Source organism: Oratosquilla oratoria, chromosome 37 (assembly GCF_046742065.1).
Source record: "Oratosquilla oratoria isolate Oo_2021 chromosome 37, ASM4674206v1, whole genome shotgun sequence".
Lineage (NCBI taxonomy): Eukaryota > Metazoa > Arthropoda > Malacostraca > Stomatopoda > Squillidae > Oratosquilla > Oratosquilla oratoria.
Genome location: NC_134813.1, coordinates 30,162,759 through 30,187,904, shown reverse-complemented (window position 1 = coordinate 30,187,904; position 25,146 = coordinate 30,162,759). Strand labels below are relative to the sequence as shown.

The 25,146-nt window shown below is 45.2% G+C and overlaps 3 protein-coding genes across 3 annotated transcripts; all 3 read right to left on the bottom strand.

Moving 5' to 3' along the window:
* Positions 1-1,871: 1,871 nt before the first annotated feature.
* Positions 1,872-4,546, bottom strand: LOC143019466 (cytochrome c-like). The gene is made up of 2 exons (XM_076175103.1): positions 4,459-4,546; positions 1,872-2,732 (listed from the first exon to the last, which is right to left on the bottom strand). Exon 2 carries the CDS (start codon positions 2,728-2,730, stop codon positions 2,416-2,418), a length of 315 nt encoding a protein of 104 aa, XP_076031218.1. The 5' UTR covers positions 2,731-2,732; positions 4,459-4,546; the 3' UTR covers positions 1,872-2,415.
* A 2,460-nt stretch (positions 4,547-7,006) lies between these two features.
* On the bottom strand, positions 7,007-10,367 carry LOC143019614 (cytochrome c-like). The gene is made up of 2 exons (XM_076175413.1): positions 10,297-10,367; positions 7,007-8,617 (listed from the first exon to the last, which is right to left on the bottom strand). The coding sequence occupies exon 2, from the start codon at positions 8,613-8,615 to the stop codon at positions 8,301-8,303; it is 315 nt and encodes a 104-aa protein (XP_076031528.1). The 5' UTR covers positions 8,616-8,617; positions 10,297-10,367; the 3' UTR covers positions 7,007-8,300.
* A 9,425-nt stretch (positions 10,368-19,792) lies between these two features.
* LOC143019613 (cytochrome c-like) lies at positions 19,793-24,636 on the bottom strand. Its single transcript, XM_076175412.1, has 2 exons — positions 24,552-24,636; positions 19,793-20,527 (listed from the first exon to the last, which is right to left on the bottom strand). The coding sequence occupies exon 2, from the start codon at positions 20,523-20,525 to the stop codon at positions 20,211-20,213; it is 315 nt and encodes a 104-aa protein (XP_076031527.1). The 5' UTR covers positions 20,526-20,527; positions 24,552-24,636; the 3' UTR covers positions 19,793-20,210.
* Between the last annotated feature and the right edge of the window lie 510 nt (positions 24,637-25,146).

Sequence of the window (25,146 nt, the reverse complement as noted above, 5' to 3'; positions counted from 1 at the left end):
ATCTAAGACTTATTTCGTATGCAAAAAAATAAATAAATAAATAAATAAATAAATAAACAAATAAATAGAAATGATTGAAAAAATAAAATCGTTTACAAAAGGTCGAATGGACAAATCTTATTCATTTGAAATACTTTTAGCACGGAAGGTACTTGTCAAACTGTTTTATCACATGTTCATCCATTCATTTGCATTTGTTCGTATAACGCACAGTTATGACGAAAATTAAATGAATTAGTTTCAGGTAATGTGGCAGTTGAAATGTACGTTGGATCGGGTTCGAATCCCCCACGGTTGGGCCCGAATGCCCTACCTGCCGACTCAAGAAGCACATAAAGGAGAGAAATGATGACAAGAAAGTAGGTTGTATGAAGACATTTTAGCGGGAAATGTAAAATAGAAAATTAGGAAGGAAGTACAGAAGGTATACGTATCTAGAGTGAGATTCGGGAATGGAGAGAGGAGAGGAGAAACTGAAGAAGAAAGAGAACCAAAGGGACATGATGCCTTCATGGGAGGTAGAGGCTTCCCTGGTCAGGAGAGGAGGAGGAGGAGGAGGAGGAGGAGGAGGTGCCAAGTGACGTCAGGAGAGGTAAAAAGCGATTGTTGGGGTCACGTGAAGGAAGGAGAGGAATCGGGGTGGGGTAGGAGGGCGCCTTGATATAACCTAACCTAACCTAACCTAACCTAACCTAACCTAACCTAACCTAACCTCACTGCAGCCTTCGCCAGTCCTCCTGAGCCATGACATCACGCAATGAATATCCCTAAAAATCGCCCGGTGTCAATAGTCCTCCTTCATACACAACTATCTTTTCATTTTCATACAAGCATCTCTTCCCCTCCTACAATTACCGATCCCGCACTGGCGGGATGGTCTTTTCTAGGTAGTCCATAGTCCAGTCCTCCTTAATTTCAAGAAAAAATACTGACCAACAAAGACAAAGGTCAGCTATGGTTTTGGACCCTAGATGTTGACGACTAGGTATTACCTCATAGGAGATCTGGATGAAATATTTTCACTAAAATCTTTGCTGACGTTCCTGGCGAAATAAAAGAAAAAGATCTTTGTCGCTGTTGCTAAGTAAAGCTGGGAAAAATCTATTGGTATTTTGCTGATACATATTGCAAATAAGAAGGTTTTAAGTCACATATAAATAAGAAAGCGTCTGCCATTGAACTGTCAAGGAACAGAAGAACTTTTGATAATCATTTACCTTTATATACTTATTTTTCTATTTTTGTCTGAGAAATATTTTTTTTTACATTTTTCTTTAATTTGAATTTAATAAAACTGACGCCAGACGATTTTATTCAATTGAGGGGTACCCCCGGGATGAAAGGGGATTCGATAGATCCAGACCCTATGTAGACCAAAACAAAATGGAGAACAAGTCCAACAGCTTTAAAGGAGGAGCCAAATTCAGTTTATCAAGATAGTTACTATAACCCGTTCGCTATCAAATTAAATCAAGATTCAGGTCCCGTGTCTCACAGCCACACAGCAAGACATTCAGCGTGACTTGAAGATTTGGACCTCAGTCGTCCTCGATAAATAGCGACAACACCATTTAATAATCTGGTCGAGAGAATCCATAACACCACCGTGGGCAATGACAATCCTTCGAAGGATTCCTGACGTGACCCACCACTGTTTGCAACACACTAGCAAAGTGTGTGAAGCTTTCCAAGACCCCAATGTCCTCAAACGTCTAGATTTTGTTCTTGGTCTTTGTCCAAGTGACCTGGAGTCCAGGAGGTCTCGTCTCACTGCCCAGTGACTCAGGTGCTGAATGGCAGTTTCACATATTCAGAATGATGTTTCTTTCAGATAGGACAGAAAAATGGCGCATTTCTTCAAAATGAAAACTTTACTATTCTATATTTACATAAATAAATCCTGAGTGAAAACCCATCCGGACGGGCATGAAATGTGGCAAGAATGAAAGTGATTATCATACAATATGTAGTGGAATTAGTACATGTATCATATACTGTATAGATGCATAGCTCCTTACTTAATGAAAAAGTGTTGATGAGATATGTGGTATGTGTGATGGAATACAAATTAGGACCGAAGTAGCTTCTGGATGTCCTTGGGGTAGGGGGAGTTCATTTGGGAGTCTCTCGTCAAGAGTCGGTCGCCCTTGAAGCTGCTGCTCCTCTTCAGACGTCCTACGACGCATCAATCTCAGCTGCTGATTGAGCGATCACAGGACGAGTGGGTGCAAGCGATGGGGCTCTTTTGGTCTTAAGATCTCTACGAAGAACCTCTAAGTCATGGAATCAGCTGTCGAAGAGTCGTCATTACGGTCATGTCTGCTGCGCAGATCTGCTACAAAAGCTGAAGAATGTTACTTGTTGGCATTTAATTCTGGCTCAAGTCTTAAGTCTCCTCCAGCACCACTCGGACGCTTAGGCTGTGGATTCTTCCAGGTATTTGATGAGGTCTGCCCGTTCGTTCTTCTTCTTGAGTCCCGCGAAGACCATCTTGGTTCCCGGGATGTACTTCTTCGGGTTGGTCAGGTAGACGTCGAGGGTGTTCCAGTCCCAGGTGATGCCCTTGGCCTTGTTGGCGTCGGTGTAGGCGTAGCCGGGGGCCTGGCCGGTCTTGCGACCGAAGAGGCCGTTGAGGTTGGGTCCGGTCTTGTGCTTGCCTCCGGCCTCGACTGTGTGGCACTGCGCGCAGCGTTGCACATAGATCTTCTTGCCCTTGTTGAAGTCACCCATTTCTGCGAACAAAGAACGGTAGTAATGCAGTAAAAGGAACTACTTTAACAATGGAACTAAATACCATATCATTTTAGCGTAATAAAGCTTCAGTATTTTTGAACATATGTATCAAGTCTCTAGCTATCTGGGGTTATCACACTGGGTGTCCACGGGGTTCAGCAGCGCCGACTGTTGAGAATTCGCTTGAGTAAAAACGACTTCGGTTCCAATACTTAATTTTTCAAGTCTCCAAATATCAAATTATCTTTTCGTCATACGTAGCAAATCTGAATGTTAGACATGGCTGAAATGTTCTTAGAGAAGTCTAGGTTTCTGTAATCGAAGTCATATTCTAGTTATTCAGATGGAGGTTGGAGGTAGGATGTCGGAGGAAAAATAGCCTAGTGTGATAGCCCCTTAAGCGTGGCAATAGTACGAAAGAACTTTTGCCACCGCGTTGACCACTAAAGTTTCTTCACATCAAGTTCCATTATGCGATCAGCATTTGTCCTTCATGGTGCAGTTAGGAAACTAATTTCTTTGACACTTTGCCAACGTTTACTGGTATTAACAGGGTATCGATTCTTTTGTGAATGAAAAACGCGTCGGATCGTGCAGTCTTCACAAGTAAACAATAGACATTTCAGTAAAAGCAGCAACGACTGCAACAGCACTATGAAAGAGGCCAAACGCAGAGTTTGGGTTCCAATATATTTGACGTTTCGCCTACCAGTGGTTATTTCTGAAGAAGCCCTGCTGGGCAAAACGTCAAATATATGGGATCCCATACTCTGCGTTTGCCCTCTTTCCTACAATAGACATTTCTTTTTTTCAATCGTGGCATTTTACTACAACAGCTTCCTTCGTCTTTGGTGCCAGACACCAGAATTATACGCCAGGAAGTGTCGAGAAAGTTATCTCTTTCTAATTGTACAATGTGCTACTTAGTGGATCGAGGTCTCTAGCCCAGTGGTTCTTAACCTGGGGTCACATGTAACCCCAAGGGGGTACGAAACCTTGAACCCTGGGTGGGTACGAGACATGATAGCCAGAGCAATGACACTGTATATTTACCACGAGAAAGCAAAGCAAGGTTTTTATCACTAATCCTTTTCATATGTTTGCATTGTATTTGTAGTGGATGGGGGTACGAGATTTTTTTTCTTTTTCTTTTTGAGATGTCAAGGGTTACGGCCACTGAAAAAGGTTAAGAACGACTGCTCTAGTAGAAAGCAAGTGAAATCCCATCCCAATCGTCCTCTTCCATAACTTGCATCTAACCTTTTTAAGTTGCTAACAGTCGTTTGGCAGTGTTATTGGTAGTATGTACAAGATTAAGGAACAGTTCTACCGTACATTTTTCACATGTGCGTGAAGAGAGTTTTGCCTATGCAATTACCCATCCATGACATGATTTTCTTCTTGGATCACACAACGATATGCCTATATTCTGCAACTTCCCCGACACAAACAACTTCTTCACAGAAACGAGAGTAGGTGGTGTGAAGGAGACACGGACATAGGTCCGAGTTCTACCCGTGGCTAGTTTCACTCAGAAGAAGCCACAGAGCAAAACTAGCCACGAATAGAACTCTGGTCTAGATCCGTGTTTTCCTCACCCTCTTTCCCTAGTATGCCATTGTGTATCAGAACTGGAAAACGTCTCAATTATTGCTATGTACGCTTAAGGCTACACGCTCCGTCACTATATCAACCAACGACCACTCTCCGAGGCGGCGGGCTTACTTGTTGCTCAGGTGTTGGAAGGATTTCCGTACAGGTATCAAGGAGGACTGACGAAGGCCGCAGGGTGGCTCCTCCTTATATCAGGGCGACCCGGCGACCCCCTCCAGGTCCCCTCCGACCCTTCCTTCACGTGACCCTCAATCGCCCCTTACCTCTCCTGACGACATCAGCTGGCACGATGCCCCTTCTCCTCCTCCTCCTCTTCCTCCTCTTCCTTCTTCTGTCCTCTCCTGACTTCAGAACAGATCTACCACGTCATTCCTTTGCCTCTCTTTCTTCCTCTACACCTCCCTTTCTCTTCTCTCTTCTTTCAGTGTTGCTCTCGTGATGTCGACTTGAAGTCCATCTCTTGAGCTCAAAGGCCTCGGTTCTATCCCCATTTGTGGTTGCCGCCAGCCGTGAGAGTCCGACCACATAGGGCAAAGGTGGCGCCTTCGGTCGCAGCGAAGTGCCTCTTACGTAAGATCTTTGCCGAGACAAATTTACCGACTGCCTACGAGCGCGCGCAGACAAACAACCACACTCACACCCATACCCCCTCTCACACATATTATATCCACACACGGTCCTCTGGCTCTCCCACAGGCCTCTCTGGAAAGAAACGCCTCACCATTTTCCGTGTTGCATTAGGAGTGGATCGGTCACCGGTTGTGAGATGGAGGGAAATGCTGTTCAAGTTGATAAAGGCCTTGAACCCTTCCCGAGACCGGGTGCCAGCCTCTCGGGTCTGTACCTGGTTGAAATGAGAGATGTCGGTGGGTTTTGAATAGAGGCAACCGGGAGATGATTCCCTCTGACGTCCACCTACTGTCCATTGCAGGTACCCATCGCATTGATTTCCGCAAGAATGCCATTTAGGTGAAAAAATTATTCATTCATAAATGAGTGTATAGTGGTTGACCTTGTCGTTTGAAACATTCTGTAAGTCTATAATGGCAAGAGCAACATCATTCACTTCAACATGGTGGCTTCCCAGTTGTAATATTGTCAAGAAGAACAAATATAAAGATACACTTAGAAAGAGCTCTATTAAGAATTACCTGTTCCTGAAAGATAATTCCAGACCCCTTTGGAGGACATGTCCGTGCATTTCAATGTGTATGGTTGACTCACAAATATATTTGATGCACAAGAATGACATGTTTCAAAGGGAGGCTCTGTCAAGGACTGATCTTAGCAATCAAATGACCAGCAGAATATACATATATATATATATATATATATATATATATACACATATATATATATATATATATATATATATATATATATATATATATATATATATATATATATATATATATATTTTTTTTTTCTTCTTTTTTTAACGTTATATGTGGAAGGGAGAGAATTTGGCTAACACTGTATTTTCTTCATCATTTGGTCTTGGGGAATATTTTCACAGAGAAAAAACAGTTATAAAGAAGGCATATTTGCCATAAAAAGAATATATAGATTACAAGACCGAGTATGAATGTTATCTAAGACTTATTTCGTTTGCAAAAATAAGCAAAATAATCAAATCAATACAAATAATTGAAAAATGAAATCGTTTGCATAAGGTCGAATGGACAAATCTTATTCATTTGAAATACTTTTAGCACGGAAGGTACTTGCAAACTGTTTTATCACATGTTCATCCATTCATTTGCATTTGTTCGTATAACGCACAGTTATGACGAAAATTAAATGAATTAGTTTCAGGTAATGTGGCAGTTGAAATGTACGTTGGATCGGGTTCGAATCCCCCACGGTTGGGCCCGAATGCCCTACCTGCCGACTCAAGAAGCACATAAAGGAGAGAAATGATGACAAGAAAGTAGGTTGTATGAAGACATTTTAGCGGGAAATGTAAAATAGAAAATTAGGAAGGAAGTACAGAAGGTATACGTATCTAGAGTGAGATTCGGGAATGGAGAGAGGAGAGGAGAAACTGAAGAAGAAAGAGAACCAAAGGGACATGATGCCTTCATGGGAGGTAGAGGCTTCCCTGGTCAGGAGAGGAGGAGGAGGAGGAGGAAGGAGGAGGAGGAGGAGGTGCCAACTGACGTTAGGAGAGGTAAAAAGCGATTGTTGAGGTCACGTGAATGAAGGAGAGGAATCGGGGTGGGGTAGGAGGGTGCCTTGATATAAGGGGCAGCTCACTGCAATCTTTGCCAGTCCTCCTGAGCCACGACTTCACACAATAAATATCCCAAACAATCGCCCGTTAGCAATAGCCCTCCTTCATACACAACTATCTTTTCATTTTCATACAAACATCTCTTCCCCTCCTACAACTACCGATCCCGCACTGGCGGGATGGTCTTTTCTAGGTAGTCCATAGTCTAGTCCTCCTTAATTTCAAGAAAAAATACTGACCAACAAAGACAAAGGTCAGCTATGGTTTTGGACCCTAGATGTTGACGACTAGGTATTACCTCACAGGAGATCTGGATGAAATATTTTCACTAAAATCTTTGCTGACGTTCCTGGCGAAATAAAAGAAAAAGATCTTTGTCGCTGTTGCTAAGTAAAGCTGGGAAAAATCTATTGGTATTTTGCTGATACATATTGCAAATAAGAAGGTTTTAAGTCACATATATATAAGAAAGCGTCTGCCATTGAACTGTCAAGGAACAGAAGAACTTTTGATCATCATTAACCTTTATCTACTTATTTATTTATTTTTGTCTGAGAATTTTTTTTTTTACATTTTTCTTTTATTTGAATTTAATAAAACTGACGCCAGACGATTTTATTCAATTGAGGGGTGCCCCCGGGATGAAAGGGGATTCGATAGATCCAGACTCTATGTAGACCAAAACAAAATCGAGAACAAGTCCAACAGCTTTAAAGGAGGAGCCAAATTCAGTTTATCAAGATAGTTACTATAACCCGTTCGCTATCAAATTAAATCAACATTCAGGTCCCGTGTCTCACAGCCGCACAGCAAGACATTCAGCGTGACTTGAAGATTTGGACCTCAGTCGTCCTCGATAAATAGCGACAACACCATTTAATAATCTGGTCGAGAGAATCCATAACACCACCGTGGGCAATGACAATCCTTCGAAGGATTTCTGACGTGACCCACCACTGTTTGCAACACACTAGCAAAGTGTGTGAAGCTTTCCAAGACCCCAATGTCCTCAAACGTCTAGATTTTGTTCTTGGTCTTTGTCCAAGTGACCTGGAGTCCAGGAGGTCTCGTCTCACTGCCCAGTGACTCAGGTGCTAAATGGGAGTTTCACATATTCAGAATGATGTTTCTTTCAGTTAGGACAGAAAAATGGCGCATTTCTTCAAAATGAAAACTTTACTATTCTATATTTACATAAATAAATCCTGAGTGAAAACCCATCCGGACGGGCATGAAATGTGGCAAGAATGAAAGTGATTACCATACAATATGTAGTGGAATTAGTACATGTATCATATACTGTATAGATGCATAGCTCCTTACTTAATGAAAAAGTGTTGATGAGATATATGGTATGTGTGATGGAATACAAATTAGGACCGAAGTAGCTTCTGGATGTCCTTGTGGTAGGGGGAGTTCATTTGGGAGTCTCTCGTCAGCAGTCGGTCGCCCTTGAAGCTGCTGCTCCTCTTCAGACGCCCTACGACGCATCAATCTCAGCTGCTGATTGAGCGATCACAGGACGAGTGGGTGCAAGCGATGGGGCTCTTTTGGTCTTAAGATCTCTATGAAGAACCTCTGAGTCATGGAATCAGCTGTCGAAGAGTCGTCATTACGGTCATGTCTGCTGCGCAGATCTGCTACAAAAGCTGAAGAATGTTACTTGTTGGCATTTAATTCTGGCTCAAGTCTTAAGTCTCCTCCAGCACCACTCGGACGCTTAGGCTGTGGATTCTTCCAGGTATTTGATGAGGTCTGCCCGTTCGTTCTTCTTCTTGAGTCCCGCGAAGACCATCTTGGTTCCCGGGATGTACTTCTTCGGGTTGGTCAGGTAGACGTCGAGGGTGTTCCAGTCCCAGGTGATGCCCTTGGCCTTGTTGGCGTCGGTGTAGGCGTAGCCGGGGGCCTGGCCGGTCTTGCGACCGAAGAGGCCGTTGAGGTTGGGTCCGGTCTTGTGCTTGCCTCCGGCCTCGACTGTGTGGCACTGCGCGCAGCGTTGCACATAGATCTTCTTGCCCTTGTTGAAGTCACCCATTTCTGCGAACAAAGAACGGTAGTAATGCAGTAAAAGGAACTACTTTAACAATGGAACTAAATACCATATCATTTTAGCGTAATAAAGCTTCAATATTTTTGAACATATGTATCAAGTCTCTAGCTATCTTGGGTTATCACACTGGGTGTCCACGGGGTTCAGCAGCGCCGACTGTTGAGAATTCGCTTGAGTAAAAACGACTTCGGTTCCAATACTTAATTTTTCAAGTCTCCAAATATCAAATTATCTTTCCGTCATATGTAGCAAATCTGAATGTTAGACATTGCTAAAATGTTCTTAGAGAAGTCTAGGTTTCTGTATTCGAAGTCATATTCTAGTTATTCAGATGGAGGTAGGAGGTAGGATGTCGGAGGAAAAATAGCCCAGTGTGATATCCCCTTAAGCGTTGCAGTAGTACGAAAGAACTTTTGCCACCGCGTTGTCCTTCATGGTGCAGTTAGAAAACTAATTTCTTCGACACTTTGCCAACGTTTACTGGTATTAACAGGGTACCGATTCTTTTGTGAATGAAAAACGCGTCAGATCGTGCAGTCTTCACAAGTAAACAATAGACATTTCAGTAAAAGCAGCAACGACTGAAACAGCACTGTAGGAAAGAGGCCAAACGCAGAGTATGGGATCCAATATATTTGACGTTTCGCCCAGCAGGGCTTCTTCAGAAATAACCACTGCTGGACGAAACGTCAAATATATTGGATCCCATACTCTGCGTTTGGCCTCTTTCCTACAATAGACATTTCTCTTTTTCAATCGTGGCATTTTACTACAACAGCTTCCTTCGTCTTTGGTGCCAGACACCAGAATTATACGCCAGGAAGTGTCGAGAAACTTATCTCTTTCTAATTGTACATTGTGCTACCTAGTGGACCGAAGTCTCAAGCCCAGTGGTTCTTAACCTGGGGTCACATGTAACCCCAAGGGGGTACGAAACCTTGAACCCTGGGTGGGTACGAGACATGATAGCCAGAGCAATGACACTGTATATTTACCACGAGAAAGCAAAGCAAGGTTTTTATCACTAATCCTTTTCATATGTTTGCATTGTATTTGTATTGGATGGGGGTACGAGATTTTTTTAATTTTCTTTTTGAGATGTCAAGGGTTACGGCCACTGAAAAAGGTTAAGAACGACTGCTCTAGTAGAAAGCAAGTGAAATCCCATCCCAATCGTCCTCTTCCATAACTTGCATCTAACCTTTTTAAGTTGCTAACAGTCGTTTGGCAGTGTTATTGGTAGTATGTACAAGATTAAGGAACAGTTCTACCGTACATTTTTCACATGTGCGTGAAGAGAGTTTTGCCTATGCAATTACCCATCCGTGACATGATTTTTTTCTTGGATCACACAACGATATGCCTATATTCTGCAACTTCCCCGACACAAACAACTTCTTCACAGAAACGAGAGTAGGTGGTGTGAAGGAGACACGGACATAGGTCCGAGTTCTACCCGTGGCTAGTTTCACTCAGAAGAAGCCACAGAGCAAAACTAACCACGAATAGAACTCTGGTCTAGATCCGTGTTGTCCTCACCCTCTTTCCCTAGTATGTCACAGTGTATCAGAGCTGGAAAACGTCTCAATTATTGCTATGTAGGCTTAGGGCTACACACTCCGTCACTATATCAACCAACGACCACTCTCCGAGGCGGCGGGCTTACTTGTTGCTCAGGTGTTGGAAGGATTTCCGTACAGGTATCAAGGAGGACTGACGAAGGCCACAGGGTGGGTGCCCCTTATATCAGGGCGCCCCGGCGACCCCCTCCAGGTCCCCTCCGACCCTTCCTTCACGTGACCCTCAATCGCCCCTTACCTCTCCTGACGACATCAGCTGGCACGATGCCCCTCCTCCTCCTCCTCCTCCTCCTCCTCTTCCTCCTCTTCCTCCTCTTCCTTCTTCTGTCCTCTCAGAACAGATCTACCACGTCATTCCTTTGCCTCTCTTCCTCTACACCTCCCTTTCTCTTCTCTCTTCTTTTAGTGTTGCTCTCGTGATGTCGACTTGAAGCCCATCTCTTGAGCTCAAAGGCCTCGATTTTATCCCCATTTGTGGTTGCCGCCAGCCGTGAGAGTCCGACCACATAGGGCAAAGGTGACGCCTTCGGTCGCAGCGAAGTGCCTCTTAGGTAAGATCTTTGCCGAGACAAATTTACCGACTGCAAGCGAGCGCGCGCACACACACAACCACACTCACACCCATACCCCCTCACACACATATATCCAAACACCCCTCCACACGCGCGCACGCACACACACACACACACACACACACACACACACACACACACACACACACACACACACACACACACACACACACACACACACACACACGACTCGATGGCGCAGTTGGTAGAGTTCCCGGCTGCCACTATGGCGGTACGGGTTCGAATCCCGTCTAGGGCTGAAATAATTTCAGTATCACTGCGCTGTGAATCGTTAATTCAACTCTCGTGGGCAGGGAGTTGGGTGTGTGTGTGTGCGTGTAAGGTGACAGCATTACCCATAGATCGGTCATATATGAGCTCTGAGCTCTCTTCCGGGAGGGTGGTAGCTGTCGATCACGAGTCCAAGACGTGATCCAAAGACCATGGTGAATCACACACACGTGTATGTGTGTACTGAAAAACTTATTTTCTTAACAACGCAGCTATTCCGGTGGACACTACACGTGAGATGAGAAGAGGGTCAGAAACAGGGAAATCATTCGATAAAAGATCACAGCAACACACTCCTCTTTTCCTCCTTACCATAATTTAACACCTCAGGGAGTTTTCTTTCTGTCGGGCGCAGCTCGTTGCTCGTTAAAAAAAAAAAAAAAAAAAAAAATCGCCCCTCGGCATATAGAAAAAATAAATAAGTTGAGGAAGGTCCTACTCTGGAAGGAGCCCCGGATGGAAATAACGGCGGATCAAATTACAGTATTAGGGTCCAGAAGCTTCCGGGGTTGGGTCTAGAAAGGGTCCAGAAGCTCCCGGGGTTGGGTCCGGAAAGGGTTCAGAAGCTTCCGGGATTTTAGCCTAGAAAGGGTCCAGAAGCTCCCGGGGTTGGGTCTAGAAAGGGTCCAGAATCTCCCAGGGTTGGGTCCGGAAAGGGCCCAGAAGCTCCCGGGGTTGGGTCCGGAAAGGGTTCAGAAGCTTCCGGGATTTTGGCCCAGAAAGGGTCCAGAAGCTCCCGGGGTTGGGTCTAGAAAGGGTCCAGAAGCTCCCGGGGTTGGGTCCGGAAAGGGTCCAGAAGCTCCCGGGGTTGGGTCCGGAAAGGGTCCAGAAGCTCCCGGGGTTGGGTCCGGAAAGGGTCCAGAAGCTCCGGGGGTTGGGTCCGGAAAGGGTCCAGAAGCTTCCGGAGTTGAGTCCGGAAAGGGTCAAGAAGCTTCCGGGGTTGGGTCCGGAAAGGGTCAAGAAGCTCCGGGGGTTGGGTCCGGAAAGGGTCCAGAAGCTCCGGGGGTTGGGTCCGGAAAGGGTCCAGAAGCTCCCGGGGTTGGGTCCGGAAAGGGTCCAGAAGCTTCCGGGTTAAGTCCGGAAAGGGCCCAGAAGCTTGCGGGGTTGAGTCCGGAAAGGGTCCAGAAGCTTCCGGGTTAAGTCCGGAAAGGGCCCAGAAGCTTGCGGGGTTGAGTCCGGAAAGGGTCCAGAAGCTTCCGGGGGTTGGGTCCGGAAAGGGTCCAGAAGCTCCCGGGGTTGGGTCCGGAAAGGGCCCAGAAGCTCCCGGGGTTGGGTCCGGAAAGGGTCCAGAAGCTCCCGGGGTTGGGTCCGGAAAATGTCCAGAAGCTTCCGGGATTTTGGATCAGAAAGGGTCCAGAAGCTTCCGGGGTTGAGTCCGGAAAGGGTCCAGAAGCTCCCTGGGTTGGGTCCGGAAAGGGTTCAGAAGCTCCCGGGGTTGGGTCCGGAAAGGATCCAGAAGCTCCGGGGGTTGCGTCCGGAAAGGGTCCAGAAGCTTCCGGGGTTGGGTCCGGAAAAGGTCCAGAAGCTCCCGGGTTTGAGTCCGGAAAGGGTCCAGAAGCTCCCGGGGTTGGGTCCGGAAAGGATCCAGAAGCTTCCGGGGTTGGGCCCAGAAAGGGTCCAGAGAGCTTATGGATCGACCTGGGGCAGAAGTGACTTATTACCGGACCTGGAAGGTCTTTGCAGTGCAACCTTCCGGTTCAGAACAACATTCCCGGTACCGGTGCTTGCCTGTCACCCAGGGGCGCCGCCCGCTGGACATCGCCACCAGGAGGACGCCACGCACGGGCCCTCACGTCTCTGGAGGGTCCGCAGGCAGTCCGGGGGAACACCTCAATTGTCGCATCCCGGAGGTGCTTCGAAGAGAGTGGAGGTTCGCCGGAAAGCTCCACGAACTGGAACAACAGAGAGAGAGAGAGAGACAGAGAGATAGTGAGAGATAGATAGATAGAGAGAAGTAATAATAAATAGATAAAAATGAATAAGTACAGGAACAAATAGGTAAGCAAATAAACCAATAAATAAATAAATGAATACGCGAAATAGAATAAAACAAAATAAGATAAAGTAAAATAACAACACTACATAACATAATCGTCACTGTTACCTCTTCGTTCACTCCGATCCTTCCTGCACGTGGCCCTCCACGTCCCTTGGCACGGTGCCATTCTATGCGTGGCACAAACAGTCGTGTCACTCACGAGGGAAGTCGTCATCCCCATGTCGAACTCACGAGGGAGCCCGTCACCTCTTTGTCGAACTCACATGACAAAACTCCAACGGACAAAACCCCAATCTGCATGACCGACAAAACCCCAATAGGAAAATTAGTGTGGGGGGAGAGGACATAACCTAACCTAACCTAACCTAACTTAACCTAATCTAACTTAACCTAACTTAACCTAACTTAACCTAACCTGGCCTAACCTAACCTAACCTAACTTAACCTAATCTAACTTAACCTAATCTAACCTAACCTAACCTAACCTAACCTAACCTAACCTAACGTAACCAACCTAACTTAACCTAATCTAACTTAACCTAACCTAACCTAACCTAACTTAACCTAACCTAACCTAACCTAACCTAACCTAACCTAACCTAACCTAACCTAACCTAACCTAACTTAACTTAACCTACCGATTGCGGTTTTGCCCGTTCACCGCACGGATGAATGTATTTATGGAATAGATTAGAAGAGACAGTCTAGGCAGACAAAATGGATCGATTGAAAACAAAATTTGGTAATGCGGGACACAGGAACGTGATCCCACGAGCTTAGATCCTATCCACTAAGGTGTAGGCAAATACTGTAACCGTTCTTTTCCTATTCCCCTTTCCTTTCTCCCTCCTCTTTCCTTTTGCCCTTCCTTCCCTCTCTCCCTCCCCTTCCCCCTCTCATTCCCTCTATCCTTATCTCTCCCCTTCCTCTTCCCCCTCCATCTCTCCTTCCCCTCACATCTCCCCTTCCCTTTCCCCTCCCCCTCCTACATTTCCCCTTCCTCCCCTCCCTCACTCCCTTCTTCCCCCTCCCTCCCTTCCTTCCCTCCCTCTCTCCCTTCTTCCCCCTCCCTCCCTCCCTCCCTTCCTCCCCTCCCTCCTTTCCTCCCTTCCCTCCCTCCCTTCCTCCCCTCCCTCCTTTCCTCCCCTCCCTCCCTCCCTCCCTTCCTCCCTCCCTCCCTTCCTCCCCTCCCTCCCTCCCTTCCTCCCCTCCCTTCCTCCCCTCCCTCCCTCCCTTCCTCCCCTCCCTCCCCTCCCTCCCTTCCTCCACATCATGTCCCTTCGCTCATCTTGTCCGTTACTCGGGCATGCCACTCATAATGTGACGTCACGGGCCAGAGTGCCACGAATGACGTCACGGCACTGTCAGGCACTCTCAGTCATGCCTTTGCCTGGCACCCCTTCTCCTCCTCCTCCTCCTCCTCTATCCTTAGTGTCACCTCACTTTCTCTTCATGTGTTCCTTCTTCTTACTCTTCTTTTTCTCCTTCTTCTTCTTCTTCTTCTTCTTCTTCTTCTTCTTCTTCTTCTTCTTCTTCTTCTTCTTCTTCTTCTTCTTCGTCTTCTTCTTCTTCTTCTTCTTCTTCATCATCATCACCTTTTTCTTCCTCTTCTTTTTATTATTCCTCTTCTTCTTCTTCTTCTTCTTCTTCTTCTTCTTCTTCTTCTTCCCCTTCTTTTTATTCTTCCTCTTCCTCTTCTTCATTTTCTTCATCTTCATCTTCTTTATCTTCTTTCTTTCTTTCCTTACCATTCCTAATGTCTTGTTGTTTGATCTTATTCCCTCATTGCTATCCTCCTTTCATTTATCTGTTTAGTATTCTTCCGTGTTTATTTGGGTTGCTAAGGCTTAGATAAGGAAATTGAGCTGAGTTGCCAATCTACTTGTACCAATAGTACCAAGCCAGGCAGTGTACTGAAAAGTACCAGATCAGCACAAAACGTATCTAAAAATGACAAAAAAATCAAATGACTCGCAGAAGTCACTAGTGTTACGTTGTTTATGGTAGACGGGAGCGCTTTTGGCGTCCACCACTCCCTGTGCATCTTATCGTCTTACTTCGCCTAAATTTACTTTCAGCTTCTTCCTCTAATACCCTAACTCCGTCACCAACTGCTACAATCTACCCATGGATTCCACCAAGCACGGCTAGACGGTGTAGTGGTACCGTTCTCGAGAGTTAATTCAGCGATTCGAGTTCGAGCCCTGCGCAGGGTTGAACAAATTTCAGCATCGATGCACTTCGAGCCGGCACTCAAACTATGGTGGGCAGGTGTGTGTGTATATGTGTAAGTGTATAAGTGTGATTCACCATGGTCTTGGATTACGTGTTGGACTCGTGATCGACAGCTATTTCCCTCCCGTAAGAGAGCTCACTCATAAATGTGTGTGTGTGTGTGTGTGTGTGTGTGTGTGTGTGTGTGTGTGTGTGTGCGCGTGTGTGTGTGTGTGTGCGCGTGTGTGTGTGTGTGTGCGTGCGTGTGTGTGTGTGTGTGTGCGTGCGTGCGTGTGTGTGTGTGTGTGTGTGTGTGTGTGTGTGTGTGTGTGTGTGTGTGTGTGTGTGTGTGTGTGTATGTGGACGTGTGTGTATGTGTACGTACGTGTGTGTACGTTGTTACGACCCGCCCCGTCTATCATCGAATTACCGAACCATCGAATGTTTTTCCCTAACAACCTCGTTGCTTCCTCGAGGTCTTACCGACAGCCCTTCAAACGACCGCATTGCTGAGCCTCGTTGATCGCTAAATAGCTATTAGACACCAGCTACGGTTATTCGAACCTTGTTGGGCTTCTAAAGCATAGAGACACCACACATGCCCTAGGAACTTTAGTCTGAACTCGTTGACAGGTGTGAAGGTACGTCTCCTCTCAGGTGAACAAGAAACGCTATCATTCTTCCCTGAAGGTAACACATTTCCTGTTGTCATGTAGAAGACAAGTACTTTGATCTGTCGCTGTCACTATGGTAATTTCGTATTTTACATATTTTGTAACTCGTTCGTTGAATAAGGAATGTTAATTGTTTTACATATTCACTTTTTGTTGTCTTTCGTTTTATGGGTTAAGTATTAAGTTAAGAATAATCTATATTAAACTATGTTGTGTGTACGATTTTACACTCTTTGTAAGGTCCCCCCTTGTCCTGGACCAAATGATTCCAGCCAGACGACACCTCTTACCTTCCAGGCGTTTCTTTGCTTCCAGGCGTGTCTCGGCTTCCAGACGTATTCCTACCCCCTCACCAGGGACGGATCCAGGGTGGGGGGGCAAAGGGGGCTGAAGTCCCCCTAAAATTTCTTTCATTACCTCATTGTAGAGATCGAGAAACCGGCTGCCAAGTATAAAACTGTTTATGCCAGAAAACCGTTACACTGGCAGAAGTATATTCAACACATTATTTAGGGCAAATCTTTAAAATGTAAGATTAAGTATTACTTTTGCAAATATTATGAAAAAAAAACAACTAAAATGAGGATATGTGCTTAAATTCATATTCGAAATCGTCATTTCGTGCTACAGAGCACCTCTCTTCGAAAGCGTCGTCTATGTTTACAAATTTCGGGCTAGTTCCCCCTCTCAAAGTGTCATCTGTCTACATTAGAAATTTCTGTCTTGGATCTCCCACCGCCCCTCTCTCACACAACTGAGAGAGAGGGGGAGAGCGAGGAAGAGAGAGAGGAGGGGGAGAAAGGGCGTTGGAGAGAGAGAGGGGGTTGGAGAGAGAGAGAGGGGGTTGGAGAGAGAGAGGGGGTTGGAGAGAGAGAGGGGGGGTTGGAGAGAGAGAGAGGGGGTTGGAGAGAGGGGGGGGTTGGAGAGAGAGAGGGGAGTAGAGAGAGAGAGAGGGGGGTAGAGAGAGAGAGAGAGGGGGGTAGAGGGAGAGAGAGGGAGTAGAGAGAGAGAGGGGAGTAGAGGGAGAGAGAGAGAGAGGGGGGTAGAGGGAGAGAGAGAGAGAGGGGGGTAGAGAGAGAGAGGGGGGTAGAGAGAGAGAGAAGGGGTAGAGAGAGAGAGAGAGAGAAGGGGTAGAGAGAGAGAGAGAAGGGGTAGAGAGAGAGAGAAAAGGGGTAGAGAGAGAGAGAGAAAAGGGGTAGAGAGAGAGAGAGAAGGGGTAGAGAGGGAGAGAGAAGGGGTAGAGAGGGAGAGGGGGGTAGAGAGGGGGGTAGAGAGAGAGAAGGACGGTAGAGAGAGAGAGAGGGGGGTAGAGAGAGTGAGAGGGGTAAAGAGAGAGAGGGGGGTAGAGAGAGAGAAGGACGGTAGAGAGAGAGAGAGGGGGGTAAAGAGAGAGAGAGAGAAGGGGGTAGAGAGAGAGGGAGGGTTGGAGAAAGAGAGAGAGAAGAGGGAGGAAAGAGAGAGAGATGAGAGAAAGAATAGAGAGAGAAGAGAGAGGGCGAAGGGAGGGAGAGAAAAAGGGAGTATGCACGTATGTGTGTGTGTACGTACCTACGTACCTACGTACACATATCTCGTCGCGCCCAATTTGTGGGTCCTGTCTCTCACTGTCACCTAGTTCTTGTTATGCATGTCTTTGTGTAACACGAAGTTAACAAACGGAATAGATTTGGTAATCATGTAGTGAGCGTAGAAATAATTGGCCGCTTTAAAAAATAGCTTTATGGATAGGAATGACTAGAGGTAAGGGACATAGAACTGCCTAGTATAGGCATTATGGTCTCTCGGAGCCTCCTGTTAGGTGTGTGTATGTGTAACAGGGTTGGGTCCAAGTAGAGTTGGCTGTAAGTCCAAGTACCTGGATATTTTTCAAGAAAAATTGCAAGTACAGTAATCTTATGTAAGTCCAAGCACTTAAAATGACAGACGAGTGCATTTACCCAATAGTATCATCAAATTTCGCTAGAATCTATATACATTACATAACGTTTGATCAAATACAATGTACTTGTTTGTACATGATTGTACTTGGTATTTTTCAAGTGCTTTGGGTCTAAGTAGTACATGAAAATCTGTACCAAATCCAAGTAAAAGTAAATGTACTTGGGCCCAGCCCTGATCTGTTGGGTCACAGCATTACCCATAGATCGGGCCATATGTGAGCTCTGAGCTCTCATCCTGGAGGATAAGAGCAGGTCGATCACGAGTCCAGCACTTGATCCAAGACCGTGGTGAATCACACATCATGTGACTCTTCCTTCAACTTTCATCTACCTACTCGGTCTCCGCTTTCGCTCCTTCCAAACCCTTGTCTAGCATCCTCACATTTACCTCCACCTTCATCCCAGCCATATACACGTTGAACAACCATGGTGACAGTACACGGCCTTGGCGCAGCTCCACCCCTAAGGCTGCATTTCCACCGAGCGAGTCTCGGCTGATTCTCCTCAGCCGTCGTGAGTTCGTTGCAGAAACGACGTCGGTTGCAATCGTTCGTTATTGTTGTTGTTTTTTGTTTGTTTTGTTTTTTCAATTTTCAGAAGTCAAATTGCCTGAATGGCGAAATGAAAGGAGCTAAACCTTTACGAATGCTAGACAGATTGTTGAAGTGTTCTTAGGGAAGTCTAGAATGCTGCAAGCAAAGTCTCCTTCTAGCCATTCAAATTAACAACATTTGACGAGAATCGGCCTGGACTCGCTCGGTGGAAACGCATCCTAAGACCACTCCCTCTTTCTATTCCCGACTTTCACATAAGTTGTGCAACTCGCTTAAAAACTATTGACAGCCCTGAACACTTTCCCCTATGTCGTACATCCGCACCACACTTTACAGTCCTTATCTATCAACCCTTTCATATGCCTTTTCCAAAGCCATGAAAAGCCAAAAGGCATTTTTACCTTTCAAAACGTTCTTGCCTGTATAACCACAGCAAATTCATCTACGCACCCAAATTTTCTTTGAAACTTACACAATTTTTCCTCATTGACTCCCTCTGTTCCCATTCTCATCCTCTCAATGCCATCCGTACACCTCACCGACTACACTCAATAGACTAGTCCGTTTAAAACGGAACTATACATGCCTTCCTCCAGTCCACCGGTACACTTCCTCCCCTTGGGCACATGTTCAGCAGTCTCTCCAGCCATTCCACCGTAAGTACTTCTTTCGTCATACACTATATGACGACCACCTAACCCGTGTACCTTACCAGTTTTCATCTTTCAGTGTTTTTTGTATCTCTTCCTATCCCTTCCCTATCATTCTCCTACCATATTATTGTAGACAACTTTATGGATGGGGATGACAGGTGGTGATGGATGCGGAGCTGCCTAGTGTAGGCCTTATGGTTTCTTGCGGTCTCCTTCATTCTTATGTATGTTCTTATGTTCTTATATTAGCCATCTTCCTGGGGCCCATTGCTTCATTGAAAACCTCCCCATCTTGTACATTCAACAACTCCCCGAAATTCTCTACCCATCTTCCCCGTAAATCCTTCATTTCCATTAGCATCTATACATATACACCTTTTATCTTTTTGTCTATCCGACTCGCCTCTTCTCTCTCCACTTCCATTTGTTCTTTTTCCCCCGAAATTATTCGTGAAACGCCTCACCCACCTTGCGTTTTGCTTCCCCCCTTCTCTATTCTGCACCTTATGTTTCCCCCATTTCTGCATTGTAAAAATTCATCCACGAGGTGCTGATATGGGCAGGGGCATTAATTAAGTTTTAATGTGCATGAAGTGGATGTGCTTTTACTTGCCCACCCTTATAATAAGGGTAAAAGGGCCTTCCGTATATAGTCAATGGAATAAAAAAAATGCAGCGTCTGTTTTAAATGTTCTTATTCTATAATGTACATGAGAAGTTAACTTAGGTGAAGACCCATCCGGATGGGTATGTACATAAATTACGAAATGATGAGAGAGATGGTTATACACAATGAATAATAGTCTGAATGGTGTATGTGTTAGGTTGCCTGAGTCTCTGCTGTGGTTGGTGGTTCCGACTGGACGGAGCACGTGCTACAGACTATTCATCTTGAGCAGTTGCCAGTCAGGGTTGATTCTGAAAAGCTATCAGTATTCTTAGTTTGTCCTGGTCGTTCTTCTAGCCCCGATAGTTTACTCTCAGCTGCTGACTAAACTATCGTGACCAGAAATACGAAGTTTGTTGGAAGGAAATGGAAAAGGTGGTCCGTAGCATGCGTCCTGGTGCACTTCCAACACCACCGGAACCTCCACCTCGGACACCTAGGCCGTGGATTCCTCCAGGTACTTGATGAGGTCTGCCCGCTCGTTCTTCTTCTTGAGTCCCGCGAAGACCATCTTGGTCCCCGGGATGTACTTCTTCGGGTTGGTCAGGTAGACGTCGAGGGTGCTGCAGTCCCAGGTGATGCCCTTGGCCTTGTTGGCGTCGGTGTAGGCGTAGCCGGGGGCCTGGCCGGTCTTGCGACCGAAGAGGCCGTTGAGGTTGGGTCCGGTCTTGTGCTTGCCTCCGGCCTCGACTGTGTGACACTGCGCGCAGCGCTGCACGAAGAGCTTCTTGCCCTTGTTGAAGTCACCCATTTCTGTGAACAAAAGAACTGTATTGGTCGTAAACATTGAAAAAGGACACGGGAGTGGAGCCTACATCAACATTGGTACTTCACAGATACGTAGGTAGGAACACCTGAACAAGGAAATGTCATATACGATATACATATCAAGAACCATTCCCCACTTGGTCCCATGTGCCCCTCCTTTACCATCTTCCGCAATTAGTTACCAGTTTTGCTTTGAAGTTTCACTGTTTGATGCCGGATTCGTTTCTACTCTTCTTCCACTCCAGATCCCATCCCATCTTTCTCCTCGCCAGTTTTCCTCTTTGCTCTCCTGTTTCCTCCTGTATACTAATCCTCTTCCTCTCCACGTACTCGTACTCCCGTACACCCTCTTGTCATCTTGTTTCCTGTCTTCTTCCCTGTTTTATCTCCACTTTTGAAATGCTTACTGTACTTGACGCCTTTTCTCTCTTGCAGTCGCCCCCTTTTCCACATATTTCATTGATCTCTCTACAAAAAATTTAATCTTTCCTTGTACCACACACACGCCTTAGGCAGTCCATACCCATCGCTTCTGGATTTATCCATTCTAACACTCAAAGTGCTCACGATTCCTATAAAAAATATTTGTCTCTCTATGCTTCCTGTAATCTCCTTTGCTTTTGTTGATGCCATTCAGCGTCTGGCCGCCATTTTTGTATACCGCGTTGCGATCCTCCCTACGTCACCACGTCCAAGTACCTGAACGCGGTAATCTCTTACATCCTGTTTAAATCTACTTCATAGTATTTAATTTTAACTGCACTAATTTTAATCTTTATTCGTAGTCTTGTATTAATTACGGGATAGGAATGCATTTGAGGTTGAACACATTCCTCGTACCAGTGTATATGGGTGTTTGTGCACATGTGTGTATATGTATATATATATATATGTGTGTATTACGATAATTTTTATGACAGTCGCATGCAGGATTCGAACCTACTGCTATCGGCCTCCTGTAAGATTACCTTCGCAGAGCCTTAGACCACTACACCATCAGACACTTATATATGTGCATGTATATATGCGTGTATGCGGGTGTTAATACAGTGGTGGTCGATGGGAAGAGTTCCTTGAATTTGAAACTGATGAATATACACTGAAAAACCCTACGGCTCCGGAGCTTGACTGAAGGCCTTAAATCTTGTAAATCAATCCTGCATCCTGTTATCTTTCAGTATAGTATCCGAGGTATGAAAGTAACACAATAACAACATTTAAATATCGCTTAGATAAATACTTGGAATCTAATCCGCAAATAAAATATTATCCTTTGCAATAAAAGATATGACAACCCGGCAATTAATTGCAATTGGGTAGGATAGTGGTAGCAGTAGTGTTAGTTCATCTTCTATCGCCTAGTTGCCCTGTTTTCTTAACTGTAGTTTAGTTTAGTTAACACAAACAGCACCATTTTTGGCTTCATTACCTATATTCTCACTTGCCTCCTTTCGCACGCTTCTCCAAAACTGTCATGAAACTCTTGTGGTATTTTATTATCTTTGTCATTATTACATTGTTTACGACGGAGGTTTGGTTTGGTCCATTTGTCCTCCACTTCCCATATCTCCATTTTCTACTTGCTTTTTAATTACTCAATCCCTCAACAATTTCACCAATGAGCATTTTGAACAGCCAGGGTAACGTATGAAATTCATTCCTCGACCTCTCTTGTACAATGAACCACTACGTCACACTGATGCCTTCCTCGTCTCCTGGCAACCTTCTACAAAAACTTCCATTGTAGTTTCTGTCCACCTTTGCGTTTCTTTGGATCAGAGGTTCTCAAACTTTATTGCATAGTGGCGCACCAATTATATATCTTGGACTTTAACACCGCACCAACTCTGCATTCTGTAGTGTAAGTTTGGTGCCTATTCCTCTGACACAGAAATACACATTTGGCATAATATTAGTACGAGTATAAACGTGCATGGGCGTGTGATAATGATGATAATGATGATAATTATGATGATGATTATGATTTATGATTATAATGATTTATGATTATAATAATGATGATTATGATGATGATGATTAATTCAAGTACACATGCCTACCCATAAAAAATTATGCGGCACATTTAGGGGGTATTCGCGGCGCACAGTTTGAGAATCACTGCTCTAGATACACGGACACCACTCGGAACGCATTCCTTCTAACCTTAGCTTCTCGTGAACACCTGGCTTAGTCATCTTTCTTGAACACGCTTGGTTTTTCTAAACTCTTCTGTCCTCTGCCTTCTTGTTTCTAACATTATTCTTCTATGTCCTTCATCTGAAATCTCCTCTCTGTTATTGCTATTTTGCATGATTCCCTTACCAGTCCCATAGCTTCCTTTCCCCGTCATTTCTTTGCTCCTTTGGTCCCCAGTCTTCTTATACCACAAATCTTTTCTTCGGTTCTTATTTTTGTTATCTAACTCTACCTATTAATTTTGTAGCGTTTCCTCTGCTCGACCAGATTTTTTTTTTTCATACGTTTAGACTCCTTTCACTAGCCTCTTCGGTGGTTGTCTCTTCCATCCACTATCAACTCGTGTCGCTCTATTTGTTTTGCCTCCACTCTTGTATGAACTGATAGTCCTGCGCTTTCCATTCTAGCTGGGTTTTCCTCCAGAATACTCATCTTTCTTCTTCCTTCCCTCCAACACACATGTTCTTGTCATATACTTTCTCGCCAACGGCAAGTATATCTAAGGTAGCGATTCTTAGATTTATTTTCTTCACGTTAAGAATGGAATGCGGCTAGAAGCAACCTGGACAGTATGCGAGTCGTCGACACAAACTTGGCCATCAGTCATCGCTTCCGGTTGAGACTTAAAAAAAAAAAAAAAAAAAATAATTACCTTTGTTGTACAGAGTTTGAAGCTGCCCAATATTCTTTTTAGCAATCGCAACACACCATAACTGTAAACGACACTATTATATGCCACTTCCAATTCTGTCTGTGATCTCCTGTGAATACAGCAGACCAGGGACAGACCGCTAAAACACGGTCAGACCAAAATAATTGAACAAAAGAAAAGAAAATAGAATAAATGAAGTTAGTACTAGCATTGGAAGTGTCTACTCACTCTTGCACTGTCCTTCCATTGCTAGTACCAACTTCATTTCTCTTTTTCCAATTCTTCAATAATTCTGGACTGACCACGATTTTGACGGTGCCACTGGTCTGTTGTGTCCACAAGTCAGGAACGTGACGAGGGTTTATCCTGCAACATCATGTCTCTTTAACACGGAAATCTAGTTCATGGACAATGTTCCTGTTCAGGTGTTCACGACAGATGACACTGAACTATAACAGAGATCGTCGCCTTTGAACTCGGGCTTCCAGGGGAATCGAACGTAGGACCGCGTCGTGCAAGGGACAATAGAAAGTGGCCCACTATGCAGCACATGAATGAAGAATTGCCATTGTTGACTAAGACTCCTTACGCAACATACACAAGTGGCGAGTTTGAACAGCGCAGAGCTGGGCGCGATCCTCGGTGCATTTCACTTTAGGTTGCCGCGGTTAGCGCTCCCAAACCATTAAAACTTGAGACAGGTTCATACCGAAATAAAAGTTCGGTAGGCCACATACTATACCAAAGAAAAAATTCGTAGACCACATCCAAAAGGTAGGCCACATACTATACCGGCACCTATATTGTTTTAATAGTTTGGGAGCGCCAACCGCGGCCAAACTAAATCGGAACGCACCGAGGAACGCGCCCAACTCTGGAACAGTGTATATAACGAAGAAGTGTGAGCACTTAGTCCCATGCCTTATTCAAGTCCAATAAGCGTAGGTTACCAAAGGCGCACGTTTGATGTGTCACGTGAGATGACGCTGTAGCGTTACGTAACAACTCGAGAAGGTTCGGAAGTGCCACTGTGTTACATGAACTCTGAATTGGTCTAACTGGAAAAAAGCGTTCTTATCTTAATATCGTCACCATGGCAATTTTGTTTTCGCGTTCGTCTTCTCTGTAGACCCACGGAGCGTTCCGCGGGAGGGAGCATACCTTGGTGTTCTGGTGAGGAAACGATCTCAGCCGAAGTCTAGTGAAGAACTGAAACGGGTTTCACGCTCCTCGGGGCTCATGCCCCTGTTCTTCCTCTCTTCCCCCTCCCTCCTCCTCTCCTTCACCTTCTCCGAGTTGCACCTCGATGCCCAGAGTCATTGGCACAGTGCCTCCGGGTTCTGTGCTCATGCCTGGCACTACACCTTTGGCACAACTCTCATTCCCTTCGCAGACCAGTGTAAACCATGAGTCCCTTTTTCCTCCTCCTCCTTCCAAACCAATTCTTTTTCTCAGCCTCGTCGCCTCCTCTTCCTCGTTTCCTTTCTCGAGTATAATAGTCCTTCCCTTCCATCCTTCTGTCTTTTGTTATTTGCCCTTTCGGCGCGAGATTTTCCTTTCTTCAAGAAATCATCTCTTCCGTCTTCGCTTCATCTCTTGCCCATTCGCTCTCCAGTTCACATCCTTCTCGTGGGCGTGGACAGGCTCTCCTCTTTCTAATTATATCAAAGGAGGGAAGGATTACCTACTTGGTTTAGTCGATCATTTTTTCAGTACAAAAGTGTGTTTGTGTTGTTTGTTGTGCTTGTGTTGTTTG